At 55.5% G+C, this 22,213-nt stretch overlaps 3 protein-coding genes across 5 annotated transcripts in view; 2 read left to right on the forward strand and 1 right to left on the reverse strand.

Moving 5' to 3' along the window:
- ITIH6 (inter-alpha-trypsin inhibitor heavy chain family member 6) overlaps window positions 1–22,213 on the reverse strand; it is a 25,314-nt gene that overhangs the window by 1,817 nt on the left and 1,284 nt on the right. Inside the window, exons 2-13 of one of the 3 annotated variants that reach the window (XM_043501509.1) lie at window positions 20,774–20,893; window positions 16,866–17,072; window positions 14,706–14,979; window positions 12,284–12,438; window positions 11,668–11,778; window positions 11,264–11,511; window positions 9,024–9,193; window positions 8,209–8,325; window positions 3,166–3,337; window positions 921–2,414; window positions 635–661; window positions 61–90 (exon numbers count right to left, since the gene is read on the reverse strand). In XM_043501509.1, coding sequence (XP_043357444.1) covers window positions 61–90; window positions 635–661; window positions 921–2,414; window positions 3,166–3,337; window positions 8,209–8,325; window positions 9,024–9,193; window positions 11,264–11,511; window positions 11,668–11,778; window positions 12,284–12,438; window positions 14,706–14,798 — 2,617 coding nt within the window. In that variant the 5' untranslated portion in view covers window positions 14,799–14,979; window positions 16,866–17,072; window positions 20,774–20,893. Of the gene's footprint in view, window positions 1–60; window positions 91–634; window positions 662–920; window positions 2,415–3,165; window positions 3,338–8,208; window positions 8,326–9,023; window positions 9,194–11,263; window positions 11,512–11,667; window positions 11,779–12,133; window positions 12,245–12,283; window positions 12,439–14,705; window positions 14,980–16,865; window positions 17,374–20,773; window positions 20,894–22,213 lie in introns of those variants that run through there. The other 2 variants (XM_043501510.1, XM_038381627.2) reach the window with 2 other exon arrangements.
- Window positions 18,439–20,015, forward strand: LOC122457300 (melanoma-associated antigen 10-like). Its single transcript, XM_043501600.1, has 3 exons — window positions 18,439–18,731; window positions 18,814–18,877; window positions 19,490–20,015. The coding sequence occupies exons 1-3, from the start codon at window positions 18,621–18,623 to the stop codon at window positions 19,648–19,650; spliced, it is 336 nt and encodes a 111-aa protein (XP_043357535.1). The 5' UTR covers window positions 18,439–18,620; the 3' UTR covers window positions 19,651–20,015.
- Window positions 19,718–22,213, forward strand: part of LOC119847047 (non-structural maintenance of chromosomes element 3 homolog) — a 4,144-nt gene continuing 1,648 nt past the window's right edge. Inside the window, exons 1-5 of the mRNA XM_043501693.1 lie at window positions 19,718–19,729; window positions 20,259–20,353; window positions 20,843–20,922; window positions 21,007–21,049; window positions 21,205–21,267. Coding sequence (XP_043357628.1) covers window positions 19,718–19,729; window positions 20,259–20,353; window positions 20,843–20,922; window positions 21,007–21,049; window positions 21,205–21,267 — 293 coding nt within the window. The remainder of the gene's footprint in view (window positions 19,730–20,258; window positions 20,354–20,842; window positions 20,923–21,006; window positions 21,050–21,204; window positions 21,268–22,213) is intronic.

The raw sequence follows: 22,213 nt of genomic DNA on the forward strand, positions 1-22,213 counted from the left end.
CCAACAGGAAACTGCCAAATCTCCCCCCTGCCCTCACCCAGGCCCAGACCTGAAACATACCTGTGTCACCGTCCTGTTCCTCGGACAGGTCTGGAAGGGAAAGGCAGAGTCAGGGTGGGGGTGTGAGGCCATCTGGCAGTCAATGGCGAAGCTGGCTTGCTTAGCGTGAGAGGCTGGATGCTAGCACCGTGCCCCCACCCTGGCGCCAGCCCACTCATAGTGGCTGCAGAATGTCAGTGGTCAGTTTAAAAAAATATTCAGTGTCTAGCTCTCACGGTTGAGGAGCAAAGGTGGAAAATGGGATCAGTGCCTGCCTGAGTCTGCAGAGAGCCTGAACCAATTGCTAAGTGATGTCCTGGAGGGTTGGGGTGTCATCTCAGAGCCCCACCCCGTAATCCCTGCCTTGCCCCTTCAGGCTTCAGTGTAGCTGTGTGTGGCAAGGAAAAGGACCTGCCCAGTTCTCAGCAGGCCTTGCTCACAGCCCCCAGGAACTACAACACCCAGAACTCCTGGTCTTAAAGAGCTAGGCCGAGCGGCATTTCCCTTAAGGGCCAGCGTGCTGGCAGACCCCTCCCCACAACCTGCCTGGCTACCCCACCCAGCAGAGAGCGCGTGGGCCAGGTTGTGGGGTTACCTGAGTAGTCTTCGTAATCCAGGACACCTGTAGGGAGAGAGAGCCAGAATGAACATCCATGCAATTCTGGGAGGGGGGGATCCCAGCAGTGAGGGAGGCAGGCGGCAGGGGAGCACAGGCCGGGGGGGGATCAGGCTGGGATCCCGGTGGGTAAGGAGGGGGCAGCATGAGGAGCACAGGCCGGGGGGGGAGTCGGGGAGGGATCCCGGCCACGGGAGAGGTGGGCGGCATGGGGAGCACGGGCTGGTGGGTAGCGGGGGGGGAGCGGGGTGGATGGGATCCCCACCCTTCTCTCCTTTGGCTACCACAAAGCTGTACACAGCCGGCGGGTGGCGGGACTCCACGGATTCCTCGGCCGTGTCCTTTGCCGCCAGCAGTTCTGACTCTGCTGGTGGCAATAGCAGCAGCCACTGGCTGTGGTCGGCAGCAGGTGGGATGGATCCCACGGCGCCCGGCGTGACCCGGGAGCCCTCGGACTCTGCCCTGTGGTGGGGGGCAGCCGTGCTGTTGCCAGTCCAGGCATCTGTGATAGTTTGGGCCGTGGGAGCCGCTGTGCCCCTCGAGAAGGGGGCCCTCTCTGTTCTGGGATGTGGCTGGTGCTTGATGGCCGGTTGTGGGGGCGACTCCGGCTGGCCGGAGGGGGGTGCTGTGGCTGATCCTGGGCTCGGCGGTGGATGAGCTGTGGCCCTGGGGTTCCCAGCTTTGGGTATTTTTCCGGGTGTGGCTCTGGCTGCTTTGGTGACACCGTGGGCCGTGGGAGGAGCTGGCGTGGCCGTGGCAGTGCCAGGTGCCAGAGTGGCTCGGGCTAGTTTGGAGGTGCCCTGGGACGTGGCAGGTGCTCCTGGGACGGGCATGGCTCTGGCTAGGTTGGGGAGGCCTGCGGCAGCTTTGGTGGCACCCCCAGGCAGCGAGGTGGATGTGGCCCCCAGAGCGGGTGCGACTCTGGAAGCTTCGGTGGCACGGTGGGCCGCCATGGTGGCCAGGGGTGTGACAGGAGCCCCTGGCGTGGCCCGAGTCATGGCACTCTCCCCCTCCTCCTCTGGCTTGACCACCACCAGTGAGGTGACGGGCGTGACAAAGTTATACTTCAGCGAGAGGTTGGTGGCCTTTTCAGTGAGCAGCCGGCGCGCGGCAGTGTCGTTGGAGTGGAACCGGGCCCGGAGCTGCTCCTGGATGGTGAAGTAGGCCCAGAGGCGCTGGACGAATTGCCCGATCTGCCCCAGGTCTGGAGAGCAGCCGAACGGGGCAGCCTCCGTGGCGTTGGCTGAGATATCGTTCTCCAGGCTCAGCAGCCCGACGTGCCCATGGCCTGTGGCCTGGACATGCAGCTCAGTGGCCCCCGGGGCCAGCCGTCCGGCCACCACCAGCTCGGCGCCCCAGAAGTAGTGGGGGAAGAGCATGCGGGTGAGGTCTGCACCATCGCGGTAGGAGAGGGCCACGTCGTACAGCAGCGGGCTGGCAATCTCGTCGTAGAAGCCGGCGAGCTGCAGGGCAGCGTCGGCATCCTCGTAGATGCGCCGGGCCATGCCCCGGTTCTCCAGCGCCAGGCGTCGCAGCAGCCCATAGTCAGCATCGTCCCCAAAGGCCAGGCCAAACAGGGAGACGGAGCCACCCAGGGCCTGCCGGGCATTGGCCAGGATGCGAGTGCCTGAGGTCACGCCCGCCGTGGGCTCACCGTCCGTCAGGAAGATGAGCAGTGGGATCCGCCGGGGGGATGGCTCCGGCGGGCTCTGGCTCAGCACCGAGGCAGCCTCCAACAGGGCTTTGTTGATGTCGGTCCCTGAGGAGGGAAAAGGCAGAAGAATCCGGATTTTCAGCCTTGCATTGAACCCCACTCCCTGAGTCGGGGAGAGAACCCAGGCGTCCTGGCTCCCAGCCCCCCTTGTCTAAGCACTACACCAGTGGTTTTCAAACTGTGGGTTGGGATCCCAAAGTGGATCATGCCCCCCTTTGAATGGGGTCATCAGAGCTGGCTTAGACTTGCTGGGACCTGGGGCTGAAGCCCAAGTCTGAGGGCTCAGGGGCGGCAGGGCTCAGGCTGCAGGACCCCTGCCTGGGGCTGAAGCCCTTGAGCTTCTGCTTTGGCCCCCATGCCCAGAGTTGGGGACTTGGGCAGACTCAGGCTTCAGTCCCCCCTCCTGGGGTCGTGCAGTCATTTTTGTTGTCAGAAGAGAGTGGCAGTACAATTAAGTTTGAGAACCCCTGCACTAGACCCCATTCCTCTCCCAGAGCCAGGGAGAGAAGCCAGGAGTCCTGGCTCCCAGCCCCCCTCACCCTCCCACACCCCTCTAGCCCATCCCGACCCCACTCCTTCTACTGATTTGTGCTCCACTGTGTTATGATCATTTCTAATACAGTACAATTTCTGCATCCTGTGGAGAGAGGGGCAGGAGCCCTGGCTGTGGGGGGGGGGACTCCCAGGGGGCACTGTGGGCAGTGAGGCAGGTCCCTGCTGCGGGGAAACTCCCAAGGGGCACCGTGGGGAGCGGGTCAGGAGCCCCAGCTGCAGGAGCCCCCCCGCAGTGACTCACATCCATCAGCTTCCATCCTGTGGACATAGTCCTTGGCGGTGCGGACATTGTGGGCTGTAGCTGGGATGGAGCGCCTGGCCTTCCACACGTGAATGGTGTCGGAGAAGGTGACGATGTTGAAGCAGTCGTCCGGGTGGAGATCGCTCAGGATGATGTGCATGGCCTTCTTGGTCTGGGGGCAGAAACGCAGCATGGCTGACCTTGCTTGGGGGAGATCTGGGGGGGTGGGGAGGTGAGGGGTAGGGCAGGATTGGAGGGACAGGGTGGAAGGGGTGGATTTCAGTGAGGGTTTCAACGGGGAAAGGGGTCACCAATCGGTCTGGCTCTGTCGTTTTGTTTTATTGTGTGATTGTGGGGTGGCGTTACACAATCTGCATTACGTGTGCTATGCGATACACAAACACGTGCTGATGTGTATGGGGGACACCCACACACCCAGAATTCTACCTAGAGAGAGAGAATTCGCTCTGTACCATAGACACCCTCAGTTCACATTACAGAAAATAGGAGAGGCTATATACATTTTATTTATAGTGACACCTAATCTGCGTATATCAAATACCCCTATAATTAGATAAAATATGACTGTCCCATTATAATGTATGTATATACATGGATGCAGATCTACAATTCTAGCATGTTATATTCACGTGTGTCCTGGGTATGTTATATCTCATATATGCACATACATCGACACAGTGTTGTAGCCACGTTGGTCCCAGGATATCAGACTCACGATGGGTGAGGCCCTATCTTTTATTGGACCAAGTTTGGTTGGGGAGAGAGACGAGTTTTCAAAGAATTTGTTCCAATAGAAGACCCACCTTGTCACTCTGACAGACATGAGCACAGACCTTGTAGGAAAACAAGAATCACTGAATCTACAGACCCCAGGTTCTGTTTTATTTTGGCTGATTTTCATCCCATTGCGTTCAAGCATGCACATCCATCTCAGAACTGTCTTCCGGTTTCTCTTTGCCACATGAGCCCTCCATCATCTGCGAAAGGGACGCAGCAGGGTGCCATCCTCTGGACGCATCGAGCACCAGAAAGTGCCAAGTCCCGACATACTCTCCCTCTAGCTTGACATGGTTCAGTTTCTGCAGCACCATTGCGGTGTTCTGGAGGAGTCGGATGTAGTCTTCAGGGATTGGTTTCGTTCTCCTGCACCACTAGATGACTCCCCTCGGAATGTGGTCATAGGTGTTTTCAAGAGCGCTGAATACCATGTGCAGGGTATGTCTCTCCCTTTCCCCCAATCTTAATGCAAAGCCAGCGTTCATCGTTAACTCGCCTGGCATGAATCCAAATTGATTATCACTGCCCTTTACCACTCTCTTCGTAGTCACTTATCAATAACTTTCTCCCAGATCTTCATCATGAGGTCTGAGTTCACCACAGTCTTGTATAAAGAAAAGGAGTACTTGTGGCACCTTAGAGACTAACAAATTTATTAGAGCATAAGCTTTCGTGAGCTACAGCTCACTTCATCGGATGCATTTGGATGCATTTGGATGCATAAGCGATGGTCACATAAACACCACCCTATATCGGAAACCTACAGACCGCTATTCCTACCTACATGCCTCTAGCTTTCATCCAGATCATACCACTCGATCCATTGTCTACAGCCAAGCTCTACGATATAACCATATAACCGCATTTGCTCCAACCCCTCAGACAGAGACAAACACCTACAAGATCTCTATCATGCATTCCTACAACTACAATACCCACCTGCTGAAGTGAAGAAACAGATTGACAGAGCCAAAAGAGTACCCAGAAGTCACCTACTACAGGACAGGCCCAACAAAGAAAACAACAGAACGCCACTAGCCATCACCTTCAGCCCCCAACTAAAACCTCTCCAACACATCATCAAGGATCTACAACCTATCCTGAAGGACGAGCCATCGCTCTCTCAGATCTTGGGAGACAGACCAGTCCTTGCTTACAGACAGCCCCCCAATCTGAAGCAAATACTCACCAGCAACCACACACCACACAACAGAACCACTAACCCAGGAACCTATCCTTGCAACAAAGCCCGTTGCCAACTCTGTCCACATATCTATTCAGGGGATACCATCATAGGGCCTAATCACATCAGCCACACTATCAGAGGCTCGTTCACCTGCGCATCTACCAATGTGATATATGCCATCATGTGCCAGCAATGCCCCTCTGCCATGTACATTGGCCAAACTGGACAGTCTCTACGTAAAAGAATGAATGGACACAAATCAGACGTCAAGAATTGTAACATTCAAAAACCAGTTGGAGAACACTTCAATCTCTCTGGTCACTCGATCACAGACCTAAGAGTGGCTATACTTCAACAAAAAAGCTTCAAAAACAGACTCCAACGAGAGACTGCTGAATTGGAATTAATTTGCAAACTGGATACAATTAACTTAGGCTTGAATAGAGACTGGGAATGGATGAGTCATTACACAAAGTAAAACTATTTCCCCATGGTATTTCTCCCTCCCACCCCACCCCCCACTGTTCCTCTGATATTCTTGTTAACTGCTGGAATTAGCCTACCTGCTTGTCACCATGAAAGGTTTTCCTCCTTTCCCCCCCCTGCTGTTGGTGATGGCTTATCTTAAGTGATCACTCTCCTTACAGTGTGTATGATAAACCCATTGTTTCATGTTCTCTGTGTGTGTGTATATAAATCTCTCCTCTGTTTTTTCCACCAAATGCATCCGATGAAGTGAGCTGTAGCTCACGAAAGCTTATGCTCTAATAAATTTGTTAGTCTCTAAGGTGCCACAAGTACTCCTTTTCTTTTTGCGAATACAGACTAACACGGCTGCTACTCTGAAACAGTCTTGTATGTCTCCTTTTCTCTTAAATATTGGTATGAATGTGGACATCCTCCAGGCAGCAGGCATCTTCTCAGTCCTGATGCCATTAAACGGCTGTGCCAATAAAATCAGTCGTACGTGCCCCAGCACTTCCATACTTCTGCTATTTTTCCTGGTGCGCAAAGCTTGTGCAACTTCTTCTTCCAGGACTGGTGCCGCCAGCCCCTGGGGTGGCTTACAAGGTTTAGAAAACCTGACCTATGAGGAGAGATTGCAAAAACTGGAGAAAAGAAGACAGAGGGGATCTGATAAGTCTTCAAATCAGTTACGGGCTGTTATAAAGAGGACACTAATCAGTTGTTCTTCATGTCTATTGAAGGTAGGACAAGAAGCAATGGGCTTAATCTGCAGCCAGGGAGATTTATATTAAATAGTAGGAAAATGTTTCCAACTCTAAGGGTAGGTAAATTCTGGAACAGGCGTCCGAGGGAGTCTGTGGACCCCAACACTGGAGGTTTTTAAGGACAGGCTGGACAAACCCTTGCCAGGGATGGTCTAGATTTACTTGGTCCTGCCTCAGTGCAGGGGGCTAGACTTGGTGACTTCTTAAGGTCCCCTTCCAGCCCAACATTTCTGTGATTCTTCGGTTCTCTTGAGTTCTCTTCATACATAAGCCTTTCAAAATAATTTCTCCACCCTTCTATAATCTGTTTCTCATTGATTAATGTATTTCCAGTTTCATCTTTGATGACTTTGATCTCACCAGTGTCTTTAGTTCTCTTATTGGGGGGCTTTGCCAGTTTGTGTATTTTTCTCTCATCCTCCTTTGTTTCAAGATGGGTATATAAGCCTTCCATAGTCTTAGCGTTAGCAGCTGCCACTTCTTTCTTCAATATCCTTTTGGCTTTTTTCTACGACTGAAAAATTCTGCTGTTGGAGCATCGCTTGTCACAGTTTTAAACACCTTTTCTTTTCCTCCACAGCCTCTTGAACTTCCTCATTTCACCAAAAAATCTCACTGGGGAAAAAGAGTCTTGTTTTCATTTCACCAGGCAGGCACTCTACACATTCGCGATGTTTGCTTGCAATAGAATTCCATCCCAATACGTATTTTCTCTTAGTTTATATGGATTAGCAGATTTAACATAGTATATTGCTTCAACAATGATGAAACAAGCATTTCAACAATGTTTCATTTTGACTTTACCACTTCATTTCCTTTAGTCTTTTCTATTATTATTAGAACTCAGCAAATCCCTGATTTTTCACTTTGGTGGCTGAACCAAAAAAAATTCAGGAAAAAAGGGTTCTGGGTTGAACTAAACGTTTTGTTTTAATATTTCAGAATGAACAAACCCAGCTAAATTTCAAAACAAAATCTCAAAACACTTAGTTGACTATTTTGCATTTTTTTTCCCAGCTGAAACAATTGGCCGAATTTGGTCGCATCTTTCAAGAACTATTAAACCCAAACATTTCACCCACCTCTTATGCTCATCTGAATGTGAAGAGTCAGATTCCTGGGTTTTCATGCCATTGCGATCTAGTTTGACCTAGATCTAGATTTGCCCCCAAATCGTTCCTAGAGCAGAGCTTTCAGAAGAACCTCTGCCAGTGACGGAGAATCCAGTACAATCCTTGGTCATTTGTTCCAATGGGTGATTACCCTCCTATTTACACCTTATTTCCAGTCTGAATTTGTCCCGTTTCAATGTCCATCCACTGGATCTTGTTAGACCATATAGAAATTGATGTCATACATAGAAATATGAGCTCTGTATTATATTTATCCTCCACTGTGTTATACGGAAGATCTTAGATTGCTTCCATGCCATCAGATGCGAAGGAGCCAGTGTTAATGCCTGGAATTTTTTCGGAATTTCCAGCCAGTGTCAAATTTCGAGATCTCAACTCCGAAAGAAAATGGAAATTTGGCATTTCTGTTTTCCAACCCGTTCAAATGTGGAGCTGACAGATTTGAGGGGGATGGAGCAGAGTGGTGGATTAGATAATTGTCTAAAGGGGCTGATAGATATGCAAATTAGACCATGGCTTCATCTGCATGGATGTTGACCCATGTCCTGGGAGGCCTGCTGTTGTGGGGGTGGGTGCTTCCTTTTCTGTCCCCCCAGCTCAGATCTCCTGGCTGCCCCCTCCCCTCTGCTCAGATTCCCCCTCCCCACTGGTCTGGTCTATGGGCTATCTCCCCCTGGCATCTCCACCCTCTTACCTGCTTCATCTTGGTGCCGTGCATGGAGCCGCTGATGTCGATGACAAACACCACATTCTTCTGCATGGGGGGCAGGCCACGGGGAGCAAAGTAGTGAACGAAGTAGCCGTTGTAGATCTGCCAGAGAGGGAAGGGTGCGGGGCTGAAGGGCTGAGGCTGTGGCTGCCCAGGGCACAGGACACCCACCATGTGCTGGTGTGGCAGCGAGGGGAACCCATGAGACAGGCAGCGGGTGCCTGTGTGTGGGGGCCGTATGCACCCTTCTGCCTGGGCATCCATCCCTCGCCACGCACACTGTTCCCTCCCTGACTCCCCATACACACCCCTTCCCTTCTGCCCACAGCCCTCCATCCCTCACCCCCCCCACCCTTCACCCCCAATGCCTCATCCATCCCCCCACACCGTCCCCTCCCTGACTCCCCATACACACTCCTTCCCTCCCGCCCACAGCTCTCCATCCTTCACCCCCCAATGCCTCATCCATCCCCCCACACCGTCCCCTCCATGCTTCCCCATACACACTCCTTCCCTCCCGCCCACAGCCCACCATTCCCCAAACACACCATCCCCTCCCAGCCTCCTTCTACACACCCCATCCCTCCTCCCTCACACCCTGTCCATCCATCCCCCCCATGCTCCATCCCTGCCTCAATCCATCCATTCCACACGTCCCCTCTATCCCTCCCCCCCATGCCCCTCCCTCCACCCCCAGACGTGTCTATCTGCCCCCCGCCCCTGTGGGCTGTTCCCTGTTCTCTACTCCCTGGCCTTCATTCCCCCCGGGCCGTGAGATCTCAGCTCCAGCCACCCCTCACCTGCACGTCCCCAGCCACATCTGGCATGGCCACGTCGTACTGTACCACGAAGTCCCCCAGGATGCCTGAGCTGGAGAAAGCCGCCTGTTCCTGCGGGGTGGGGGTGAAGACAATCCAGGCGCAGCGGCTCCCCTTCTCCACCCGGGTGGATGGCGGCACATCGGCATCCCCTGCGGAGAAGCCGTGGTAATCAGGGCTGGACAGAGGCTGGGAGATGGGGATCCCATGGCACGTGGTCCTCTGCCCTGAGAGTTCTCCCCACAGACCCAACAAACTCATTCCACCACCTCCAGCCCATCTCCCTCAATGTCTTGGAAGGAAACAGAAAATCCTCCCTGGTGAAATGCCAAGGCTGGAGGGGGTGGGAAATAGGGAAGGGCCAGGTCACGGATACAGAGCAAGCTGGGTGGCCGCTGGGTGCAGGCGAACAGCGTGGCTCCATGGAAATGCGTCCCTCTGGGCACAAGGTATGCTGGCCAGCCTTACAGGCTGGGGCCCCTCTCCTGGCAAGCAGCGACATAAAAAAAGACTTGGGGGTCGTGAGGGAGAATCAGCGGAACAGGAATTCCCAGTGCGGCGCAGGGGCCCAAAGAGCTAACGCTGTATAAACCGGGGACTCTCGAGCGGGAGCTTCCCCCTCTGGATCTGGCCCCGGTGCAACCGCTGTGGCTGGGCTGCTGTGTGCAGTCCTGCTGCCCGCACTTCAAGCAGGAGGGTGATAAGTTGGGGAGGGGTCAGAGGAGAGCCACGAGAACAATACAAGGGATAGGGAACCGGCCTGAGAGCAAGAGACTCCCAGAGCTCAATCTAGTTTGCGTCACAAAGAGAAGGCAAAGGGGTGCCGTGATCCCCACTAGAAGTCCCTACACGGGGCACAAATATTTAACAACCGGCTCTTCGATCCAACAGCTGGACGTTGAAGCTAGACAAATTCAGAGCGGAAATCAGGTGTCAGTTTTAACGGTGAGAGTCAATAACCATCGGAGCGGGTTCCCAAGGGTTGTGCTGGATTCCCCAGCACTGGCGACTTTTCCATCAAGACAGGATCTCTTTTTTGCAAGCCCTGCTCTAGGTGTGATGTGGGGCAGCTCTCTGGCGAGTTACACAGGAGGTCAGACGAGATGGTCACAACAATCCCACCTGGCCTCGAGATCGGCGACTCTAGATTGGGCAGGGTATTTCACGTGAGGTGTCTACGGAAAGCTCGTAACTCATCAGGCCTCGGAACCGTTGCGAGACATTCGAACGGGTAACAGTTAAGGGCCAACATGTTCCTACTGAAAGCAGGTTGGCTGGGCTTGGAGGAGAAATGTCTCAGCATTGTTACTCATCAGCCAGTTGAGCTGCTTTGCTCCCTCCCAAAATTATCCCTGGCAAACTCCAGGCAAAATGCCCCCACGTCACCTCTCAGGGACCATCAGAGTCACCAGCCTGATCTCCTGCACATCGCAGGCTCAGGGCCTTCCCCGCCCATGCCGGCAAGAAGCCAGAACCACTGGCTGAGTTACTGGTGCCCTCAAATTTTGATGTCAAGTCTTCAGATTACAGAGACTCTTCCATTTCCTCTAGTTCGAACCAGTCAGTGAGCAGTGCCCCATGCCACGGAGGGAGGCGAAAAATGTTCCAGCCGACCTGGGGGAAAATCCTACTTGGTTAGCTAGGAGAGGGAGCGATCCATAAGTCTAGACCCAGGTTGGGGTTTCAGAATCTAGTTTGGTCCCCACTTATTTCCATCACTGGTTCTAGTTCACTCGAGTCTTACTTTAATGAACCTTTTTTTAGAAGTGCCCACACGTGCCCTGCGTTACATGGGGAGCGGGGGAAAGCTAGTAAGCTGGAGCACGCTCCACCTAGGGGGCTGAGAATTGGGGATTTCAGGAGCGAGATAACGCAGAACTCGGAGAGTGGGTGCACTATTGTTAAGCTGCCAGGCAAAGTTAGGGCTGGCCCAGCCCAGAGAGGAGTGCTGGAGTGGCTACCACCAGAAAGATTCCCTCTTGTTAGTGGCAGATGGCAACAAAGCGACTTGTATCCTGAGTAACCGGGGAATGGTCACAAATGCGCCAGGGCTCTTGGCCACTGAACTGCAGCAGAATCCCAGCTACCAGGTTAAAAAAAAAAAGAAGAGAAAGTTTCTAAGTTACGGGGTTGAAGATCAAAAATGTGACAGATGCACCAATGCCTGACTAGTGTGCAGAGAGCCTGAGCCGACCACTTGCAGAGGTGTGAACCGTTTGTACCTCGCACAGTGTTGGTAAGCAGGCGGCTGGTGCGGAGGGGCAGCACGTGGACGTAGTCGATGCCGGTGCGCTCCGAGATGCTCACCTCCACGGTGAGGTTCCCCACCACCTGCTGGGGACGCACACTCACGGCGTGCTGGTACTTGCCCAGATGCCGCTGCAGCAGCTCCTCATAGCTCAGCTCGAAGGACACCTGGCTGCCAGCCGCCACGCTGGCAGAGACCCGGAACTTCTCCATCTCCCGGTCCCTGGGGGTGGGGGGCAAAGCCAGAGATAGAACCCAGGAGTCCTGGCTCCCAGCCCTCGCTCCTCCAACCCCCTAGACCCCACTCAGAGCCGGGGAGAGAACCCAGAAGTCCTGGCTCCCAGTGGCCCGCTCTAGCCACTAGGTGCCAGGGTCTCACCTAGTGCCAACATGAGCCGCTGTCCGGCCCTGTCTCCGGGCCTCGTCGTACATCTTCTTGGCTTGATGCTTCTCTTTCACCTCAGCCACATAGAGTTTATTGTTGATGGTTCTAAGATGCAAGAGAGAGGGATTATGGGACATGGCCTTAAACCTGCCTGATAGCAACAGACAGTGGGGGTGGGTCTCCTTGATCAGACCTGGTTTTGGGGACCCTCTGTCCCCATCCCATCCACCCATCCCTACCCCTCCATGCCTCCCTCCATCCCCATCCCCACCCCTCCAACCATCTCTCCATTCCCATACTTCCATCCTTCCCCACATACTCCTCCATCCATCCCCATCCCTACCATCCAACCACCCATCCCCACCCCTCCATCCCTTCCTTCCTCCTCATCCCCACCCCTCCATCCATCCCTTCAGCCACCCATCCCCACACACCCCTCTATCTATCTAATCTATCTCACTTGCACTCTCCTCCACTGCTGTGTCCCTTCCAGTCCCCCTCCATCCCTGGATCCAACGGAAACGCATTTCCAAACCCCCTTCCCCTGCCATCCCCAAGGTGTGGGGGTGTGGCCGCGGCTTTGCATGGCTGGGACCTGTCCCGGTCTCACATGGTGAAGTTGGAGATGAAGGCCGAGCCGGGCAGGTCTAGGTCGAAGATGGCTTCCTTGGGCTCGGCGTGGGGGTTGCTCAGGTCGGTCCGAACACAGGTGGAGGCGTAGCGGGACACAATGGTGGAGCGGATGGAGAAGCTGGCCATGGTGAGCTGGGCACAGAAACAGGGATGTGTAGGAGGGTGTCTCCAGAGAGCCTTGCCCTGCGCATGGCTGAAAGGGGGTTTGCCCAGAGGGCCTCATTCCAGAGTTGGGGGGAGAAGCCAGGTGTCCTGGCTCCCAGACACCCCTCAGATGCCCCGCTCTAACGCACAAGAACTAAAAATTTATTCTTTCTATTGAAATCAAAGCTGAAATTCTCCCGCTGCCCCAGGACTCCAGAAGCAGGCCCTTCCGCTATGACACCTGCCTGATCTAGCTCCTCTTTCCTCGCAAAATCTCCCCAGCCCCTGATGGATTTCCCTCCGTTGGTGCAAAATGGGAGATTCCTGGCTGCACTGGCTCTGGGTCTAAGGCAGCTGCGTGAGTCTGGGGCTCACCCAACGAAGCACACTGAGGAGTGGCTCCAGCGGGAGCCCTGCTTAGCTACAACGGAGACCCAGCACCCTGCCCCAGACCCCAGCTGGGGTCCATCTCCATGGAATCAATGGGGCCAGACCCCAGCTGGGTTCAATTGGCCATAGCTCCATTAGAGTCAATGGGACCGCACCCCCAGTCGGTGTCCATCACATGGGACCAGACCCCCAGCCAGTATCCATCATCCATAGCTCCAAGGAATCAATGGGGCGAGATCCCCAGCTGGGGTCATAGAGTCATAAAAGATCAGGGTTTGAAGAGACCTCAGGAGGTCATCTAGTCCAACCCCTTGCTCAAAGCAAGACCAACCCCAACTAAATCATCCCAGCCAGGGCTTTGTCAAGCCGGGCCTTAAAAATCTCTAAGGATGGAGATCCCACCACTGCCCTAGGTAACCCATTCCAGGGCTTCACCACCATCCTAGGGAAATAGTGTTTCCTACTATCCAACCCAGACCTCCCGCACTGCAACTTGAGACCATTGCTCCTTGTTCTGTCATCTGCCCCCACTGAGAACAGCCGAGCTCCATCCTCTTGGGAACCCCCTTCAGGGAGTTGAAGGCTGCTGTCAAATCCCCCCTCACTCTTCTCTTCTGCAGATTAAATAAGCCCAGTTCCCTCAGCCTCTCCTAATAAATCATCGGCTGTAGCTCCATTAGAGTCAATGGGGCCAGACCCCCAGCCTGTGTCCATCAGCGGTAGCTCCATGAAATCAAAAGGGCCAGACCCCATCTGGGGTCAGCTGGCCATAGCTCCGTTAGAGTCAATGGAGCCAGACCCCAGCTACACACCCGTTTCTCTTTCCATTGGCAGAAAGCAGTGGTTTTAATTTGTATTGGCTCTTTTCTCTCTTCCGCCCATCCTCAGCAGAGCACACTCATATTACTGTCGCACCAGAAGGCTCAATCAGGATCACTCTTATGCTGTGCTAGGTGCTGGACAAACAGACTGAAAGATCCAGCATCTGCCTTACAATCTAGAGCAGGGGTGCTCAACCTGTGGCTCCAGGGCCACGTGCGGCTCTTCAGAAGTTAATATGCAGCTCCTTGGCTAGGCACCGACTCCGGGGCTGGAGCTACAGGCGCCAACTTTCCAATGTGCTGGGGCGGGGGCAGGCTCACTGCTCAACCCCTGGCTCTGCCACAGGCCCTTCCCCCACTCCACCCCTTCCCCCCGTCCCCTGAGCCTGCAATGCCCTCACTCCTTCCCCCTCCTCCCCAGAGCCTCCTGCACGCCACGAAACAGCTGATCTGGAAGTGCAGGGAGGGAGGGGGAGACGCTGATCGGCAGGTGGGTGGGAGGCGCTGGGAATGGGGTGGGGGAGCTGCTGACATATTACTGTGGCTCTTTGGCAATGTACATTGGTAAATTCTGGCTCCTTCTCAGGCTCAGGTTGGCCACCCCTGATCTAGAGACAAGTGACCCAGCCCAACTGATGCAGTTGTTGCAACAAGAAGAGTTTTGACTAGGGGTAGGAGATGGGATCAGAGTGGTTAGATGACTAGACTGGAATCAGAACGCCTGGGTTCTCTCCCTGGCTCTTGGAGGGCAGTGAAGTGTAGTGGGTTAGAGCAGGGGGGCTGGGAGCCAGGACTCCTGGGTTCTCTCCCCAGCTCTTGGAGGGCAGTGGGGTGTAGTGGGTTAGAGCAGGGGTGCTGTCAGCACTCCCAGATTCTAACCCTGGATCTGGGAGGGAAGTGGATTCTAGTGGTTAGAGCAGAGAACGTGAGGTACGATTGTGATTTGGAGATGACAACAAGGTCAGGGCTCCTGGATTTCACGTCCTCTGCTGTAGCCACTAGACCCCAAAACTTAGCAAGGGGGGGAAAAACAAACGGCCTCACCTCTGGAATACGGGGGTGCCCGGTGCTGGGTAGAGGTTCCAGGCACATTAGGAGAGCAAAGGGAAGGAGCAGCAGCTGTCTCAGCATTGGCATGATGTGTCCCCGCAGCTCCACCAAGAAGAACCAACCTCCGAGATCTCTTTTTTGGATGCACTTTTTAAAGCTTCACGGGTTTTTCTCCCCCCGCACCTCTCAATGCAGCATTCATGCGGACACAAGCTGTGATTGTCCACCCCTCAGAGGCTGGAGGGAGGCCAGGCCTTCGCTCTCCGCTCTGTAAGATGAAATGAAAACAAAATGTTCAGGCAAGTCCGTGCCCTAGGTTAAAAAGGGAAAAATGCAAGGAAGCCCATGCAAGGGTCACAGGAGCCAGAGACCGGGAGCTGAAGAACGGAAGGCCAGCGGAAAAGGAGCCGGCTCTGCGTACCTGGTGGGCTGAACTCCACGGCCAGGACTCAGCCTGGCTCAAGGGTTGCAGGTGCAACGGGTTTCCTTGGAGGAGCCACGGAGATTTTATTGAGCGGGATTTCACATCAGTTACATCCCCGTGATCCATGAGGGCGTCTCTTCCCATGGGGCCAGACAGGACAGCTGGGATCATCGAGTCTGCCCCCCTGTACGGCACAGGCCAGATGACTGCCCCCCACAATGGAGAGGGAGGTTGGATGACTAGGGGAAAGGGTTGGGGGCCCTTCCTCTCTAGGGGGCACCCCGTCAAGCCCTAGAGTGGGAACTGGCTGGCTCAGCAAGGTGGGGAATGGGGCCTTTCCCTTCTAAGAGGCGCCGGCTCCTATTCAGCCCAGGACAGGGGACCGGCTGTTGAAGACCCTTCGAGTTCATGAGCCAGAGGACGTCAGAATTGCCGGGGTCATTCTTGTGACACTGATTTGCAAAAGACGTAAAGGGGCTCAGGTGTGGAGAAAACTCCGAGCGCTGTTATTAACGCAAGCCAGGCTGACCGCAGGGAGATTCTGGGTTTGGCTGCAATGGAGGGGGAGGGAAGCCATGCAGCATTTCTCTCCGTTGGGAGCTCTGGCTAGGTCGGTACTCCATAGAGCCCAGGGGAGGCACTGGGATCTAGTGGCAGCGGGGCTGGAGTGGAAGCCAGGACATGTGGGTTCTGTTCCTGGCTCTGGCCCTTCCGCTCTCTGGGTCATTGGTGGAGCCAGGGAGAGAATCCAGGAGACTGGCCCCCCCAGCTTCCCCCTGCTCTAACCACTAGACCCTACTCCCCTCCCAGAGCCTGGGAGAGAACCCAGGAGCCCTGGCTTCTAGCCCCCTGCTCTAACCACTAGACCCTACTCCCATAGCCAGCTCCCAATCCTGCCCCCTTCCTCAGGGGTCTGGATTGGGACAGGAGCAAGCTGGAGGTGAAGGGCTATCGGTTTCTCTAGAGCATCCCACAGCTGCTTTTTGGAGTAACCAGCCTCTGGACAGATGGGTGTCCAAAGGTCCCAGGTGCCTGCAGAGTGGGGGTGGGCTGGGCCAGTTTACAGGGGCTGTCGGGGCGCAATTGGATGGTTTGATCTCTTGGTGAAGATTCGGTCCAATTTCTCAGGGCTGCATTCAGCATCACCAAGTCGAGACCCTGGCCCCCTCAAGCAGCTCTCTGAGCCAACCCTTCCTCTCCACTCTGGTCAGCCCCACAGCTCTGATCCCCACTGTAAACTGAGGCACGGGGCTTCTGTGGCAGAACTGGGAATTGAGTGCTATCTGGATCGTAAGCTCTTTGGGACAGCATGATGGGGTCTCAATCTCAGCAAGGGGTGTCTGTGCCAGGGGCCCCAATCTCAGTGGGGGCAGTGTGTGCAGCGCCTGGCAGGATGAGACCCCAATCTCAGCAGGGGCGGGGTTTGTGCAGCACCCGGTGCGACAGGGCCCTGATCCTGATCGGGGGTGTCTGTGCAGTGTCCAGTGTGATGGGGTCCCAATGTCAGTCTGGGGGTATCTGTGCAGCACTGTGCCTGGCGTAACAGGGGCCCCAGCTCAGGTGGGGGCATTTCTACCATAACAACAACGTCTTTTTAAAACAATCTAAAGCCAGGGGCATTACTTTTTGTAGGACCCACACAAACAAATCCCTCTATGGAGGAAGAAACAAACTAGCGAGAAGGCCCGGATTTTTACTAGGGAGGACTGTTAATCATCGGAACAACTCACCTAGGGACAGGGTGGATGCCCCTCCCTTGATGTCTTTAAATCAGGACTGGGTGTGAAAGATCCATCAGAAGCAGTGGGTGCTATCCCAGGATAAATGCTGGACATTCCCCAGCCCGTGTCTCCCAGGTCAGATTCGAAGATCTCCGTGGCTCCTTGCAGCATTGAGATCCCCGCCAGAGCTGTGCCAATCCCTCGAGGTGGTGGAAGCTAAGCAAGGAAATAAACAAATACAGAGCCAGATCCTTTCTTGGCCTGGCGCGGCTGTTTACATCAACCTCTGCCAAAGAGGAGAGGGCCAAGGCTCAGTGAAAAGGCTTCTTCTTTCTTTCTGAAAAAGTCAAAACAACAAAACCAAGAATTCTGGAGCCACAGAAAAGGGGGAATTGGAAAGAAGCTGAAGGAGGCTGGAAGGGGCAACCCTGAGCCGTGAAAGAAATTAGTCATTGACAGGGAAATGTGATGCCTGTGCTGGTGTCTTGGTTATTTATCCGAGCGGTGGGTTTGGAACTCGCCCCAGACCAGAGCTGTGCAGGCTGAAAATACCCAGGTTTTAGTCCCAGGGGGCTGGTGACCAAATGTTTTACATTTCCATGGCACAAACTCCAGCTGAAACGAGGCTCCCATTGTGCCAGGCACTGCAGAGACCCTGACCGAGAGCAGGGCCCCCCCATTGTGCCAGGGGCCACACAGATGCCCGTCACCAATGGGTGCCCCTTGTGCCAGGTGCTTACTGAGATTGGTGCCCTCACTGTGCCCGATGCTGCACAGACCCCAACCAAAAGCAGTGCCTGATCATGCAAGTCACTGTACATACACTAAGAGACAGTCCCAAACCTGACCACCTAAATAGCCAAAGGTTATTTCAACCCATTGGACAGGTAGGGAAACCGAGGCACCGGAGACACTCCTCCTGATCTCCTGGGTCCCCTTCCAGATTACCCGTCAGCCGTCTGATAACGCTCTCTGCTGGGGTCAGGGAGGCGAACGGGCTGTTTTGAGAGGATTCTTCTCATGCCCCCCTGAAGCTGTCGTGGGGTGGGGCGGGAGAAAAGGCTGGGCAGGACCATGGGCTGTGGACCCAGGAGGGCTGGGGGGCTCCTGCAACTGCAATGGGGTGAGGGCATGGGGGAGAGGGGCAGGTGTGGGCATGGCCTTTAGGGGGCAGGCCTAGGAGTCCATGACATGGCCCACGCGTGGGGGAAGGGTACCCACCCCACCCCCAGTGACTGGAAACCAACCACCATTGCAGCTGATAAGGACTTTAAGCCTCCCTGGCATGGGGGCAGTGGGGCCCAGAGGCAGGAGCAGGGGCCTGGCTACCCCTTCCCTGGGAGCTGGGATCCACTGGGGCAGCCGTGGGGTGAAGGAGCCAGAGGCTGAACCCCAGCCCCCCTTAGCAGTCCCCCCTTGCTCCTGTCCCCGCCGTACCCACAGGGCAGACGATCTGCCTGGGAGTGATGGCCCAAATGAGGTGCAGTCAGGGGCTTGGCCCCTCCCATGATGGAGCTTGTCTTGGGGATACTTCCCTACGCTGTGCCCCCTCCCCCAGCCAGCCACTCCCCCCGTGCCCCATTCCTTACCCCTCTGCCACCCTGGAGCCAGATGGAAGCGGGCACCCCCTAGAGGGGAAAGGCCCCCTGCCCCATTCCCTTAGCCAGCTCTCGTCCTAGCAAAGAGAGTTTCTGGGACCCAAATCCCTTCCCTACCCTGCCCGTTCTGCTCTGCTCCTCTTCCACCTCTGCCCAGGTGGAAAACATGGCCATGGAGGAGGACTATGTGCAGACCCAGACCCAGACCCAGACCCAGACCACCAGCCAGGTGCAGCGGAACTTGGAGAGATTCTCAGGGGCTCAAGTGGATCAGAAGATGGGGGGACGTCATGGGAGCCTGTTCTTCCCCCAGGGCAGCCCCATCCCTTTTTGTAACACAGCTTGTCTTCCCCCTGCAGGTGAATGAATTGGTGCAATTCCTGCTGATCAAGGATCAGAAGAAAATCCCCATCAGATGGGTAGGTAAGAGAGCAGCTAGATGGTCAAGGAGTTTGGGGTGGGGGTTCCACAGCCCCCTTGAGGTTAGCAGAGGGGCTCCTTGAGGCCACTTCTGTTCCCCACTCAGTCTGAACCCAGGTCTCTGAAGCAGCAGAGTCAGGATTCAGGCAAGGTGTTTTTCACACTGCATGTGCTACATCTATATGCTTTGATTAGGTTTTCTGTAGTCACTGCCCTGCGCTCCCTTCTCAGAGCTGGTGATAGAACCCAGGAGTCCTGATTCACAGCCACCCTGCCCTAACCACTAGACCCCACTCCCCTCCCAGAGCTGCAGATGGAACCCAGGAGTCCTGATTCCCCAGTCACCAGCAAGGTTTGAAACTTTCAGAGACCCGACTTGAATCCCCATGATGCAGGCTATGGGATCCCCAGGAGGAGGTAGCTGATGAGGAGGTGGATGTCACTGGAACAGTCACTAAGAAGTTACAGCACCAGACCCCTGACTTCTATTTCCAGTTCTGCCACTGGCCCTGCTGGGTTAGAGGGTTACCACTGCAGGGGCCCTGTCCTGCCAGCTGGGGGTGCTAGGAGCCATTGGAAGGGCTTTAACAGGGCCCCCCCTCTTCCCCCTTGTAGATATTCTGAAGAACGTCATCAAAGACAACAAAGAGGTCTACTGTGAGATCATTAACCGAGCCAGCAGGACGCACTCTTCTGTAGCAGTGCCAGGCGCTAGGGGATGCCGTGCTGTGGGGTGGGGTGCAGGGGCTCCCCTGCCCATCAGTGCCAGGTGGTAGGGAGCACCCTGCTGCATGAGGGACCATCTTTCCACTGAGCGATCTTTAAACATTGCTCAAAACCGTTATGTTTGCCTTGGTGTGCTGAGTCGGTCTTGGCTACTTTATTTTTCAGCCCTTTCCTCTTGCCCCTCCCCTCCTAATGTCAGGAATAGAACCCAGGTGTCCTGGTTCCCAGGCCCCTTGTTCTAACCATTAAACTTTACTTACCTCTTTGTCAGGGTTAAAAGACAGGAGTCCTGGCTCCCAGACCTCCTTGCTCTAGCCCCTAGATGTCAGTCCCTTCCCAATGTCCGAGAGAGAATATGAGAATGGCCAGACTGGGTCAGACCGACGGTCCATCTAGCCCAGTGTCCTGTCTTCCGACAGTGACCAGTGCCAGGTGCCCCAGAGGGAATGAACAGAACAGGGGATCACCAAGTGATCCATCCCGTCACCCGTTCCCAGCTCCTGGCAAACAGGCCAGGGACATCATCCCTGCCCAGCCTGGCTAATAGCCACTGAAAGAGAGAACTCAGGAGTCCTGGCTCTCTGCACCCCCCTACTCTAACCATAAGACTCCACTCCCCATCCCATGCCTCTGTGCAGTTAACCTTTCCCCCCCACAGGTGTTTGGGCTGCAACTGGTGGAGATAGACACTAAGCATGACATCTACATACTGGTCAGCAACCGGCCAGGCCTGGATGGGGAGAACCTAAAGCAGTAAGGGAGGGAGGGGGCTGGCTGGCTGGCTGGCTGGGGGCACTGTCACAGATTTCCCCCCCCTTGGGAGCCTTCCAAGCCCTCAAGGGTTAATCCTTGTCATTAGGCTCCACGCACCCCCTAAAAACTGCCAGGGCTGCTCCCTGAACGTCCCCATCCTTGCATTGTTCCGCTGCCCCCTAGTGGCCAGAAGTCTGCCTCGCAGCGTCCATGCCCAGGGGGAGGTCTGCTGGGAGATCTATAGGCTATCCTTGGCTCTAGTGGTTACAGCAAGGGAGGCACCTGGGAGGCAGGACTCCTGGGTTCTATGCCCAGCTCGGGGAGGGGCATGGGGGAGGCTGGGAGCTAGGATGCTGGGTTTTTCCCCCCCAACTCTGGAAGGTTTGAGTGGGGTCTTTGCTCTGCCATTAAACCCCTTACCTCCTTGTCCAGATCCCTAGTCCTCCACAGAGTTCCCTGGGTGAGTGACACCCCCATTGTGCGTTGCAGGGACAATCGCACGGCCAAACTGGGCCTCGTCACCGTCATCCTCAGCTTCATCTACATGAGGGGCAATGCTGCTAAGGAGTGTAAGCCCCACCCCTTCCCTGAGAGCCCCGCCCCTTCCCTTTGGGCCCTGCCTCCTGATTGACAGGCTCTCTCTGTCCTTTCAGCTGATGTGTGGGAGATGTTGAAGAAACTGCGAGTTGAACCCGGGTAGGTGTGGAGTCTAGGACACCAGGGATTAATCCCCAGTAGGCTCCTCCCCCTCTGTGCATCAAACAGCCAATGGAGCGGCTTGCAGAGTGGGGCAGCCAGTGACCCCCCTGAGGTCCTACCCTTTAACACATTCCTATCCCCAACCCTTCCAGAAAGAGACACAAGGTCTTTGGGAACGTCAGGGAGTTGGTGACTGTGCAATTTGTCCCGCAAAAGTAAGTTTGGGCTTGTCAGGGAGGAGAGTGGTTAGAGCTAGGCAGTGGGGGAGCCAGGACTCCTGGGGTGACATTGCCCCAGAGCCCTGCGGTGCCTCCTGCCGGTTGTCCGGGGAATTAGCTCTTTTCAGTCAGGAATGCCTCTGCCTTCCGCGTCTCACCTGCCACTAGCCCTGTGCCCCTCCCAGACCCCGGTGCCCTTCTAGATTAGGGTTCTGCCCCCTGGCGGTACCCCCTCAGTCGGGGTCTTCCCTCCTAGGGGAACCCCCAACCCCATCCCCCCCTTGCCTCAGTGGCTACTGTCAGTCATCATCTAGCCCCCACTCCCTGGGGCAGGCTGTACCACTCATGATCAGCCAGGGGGTCAGACCAGCTGCCTCTGTCTGGGTCTGGGCTGCTCCTCTGCAGCCTTAGGACCCTTTCGTGGGCCTTTACCTCAGCCAGCAGCTCTGCTAGGCTGGAGCTCCCCAGCCCAGCCCTGGGTACCCTCCTCAGCTTCCCCAGCAGCCAGGTCCTTCTCTCTGTGTAGCTAGAGAGAGTCTGTCTCAGCGCCTGGCTAACAGCCCTCTTATAGGGCCAGCTGTGGCCTGATTGGGATGTGGCCCCACCTGTGGCAACTTCCCCCAATCAGCCTAGCTCTCCTCTGGCTACAGCCCTCACTCAGGCCTGTTTTAAGCCCTTTGAAGCATGGCAGGGTGACCACCCTGCCACAGGCAGGCTCTGGGAAGTCTGAGGTGCTGTGATGGCCCGATGGGGCAGGCAGTTTGCATCCCGCAGGGCCAGGGGAGCCCAGAGCCTGGCCGTTTATACCCTGCTGCCGAGGATCTTGCTGCCCTGCCATGCAGGCAGACAGTTCCCTGTGCCCACAGGTGTCAGGGACATATGCAGCCTGGGCTGGCCCTTTACCTTTCTCTGGCAGCTGGGGAGATCAAGCAAGCCCTTTTCC

Source organism: Dermochelys coriacea, chromosome 23 (genome assembly GCF_009764565.3).
Source record: "Dermochelys coriacea isolate rDerCor1 chromosome 23, rDerCor1.pri.v4, whole genome shotgun sequence".
NCBI classification, from domain to species: Eukaryota; Metazoa; Chordata; order Testudines; family Dermochelyidae; genus Dermochelys; species Dermochelys coriacea.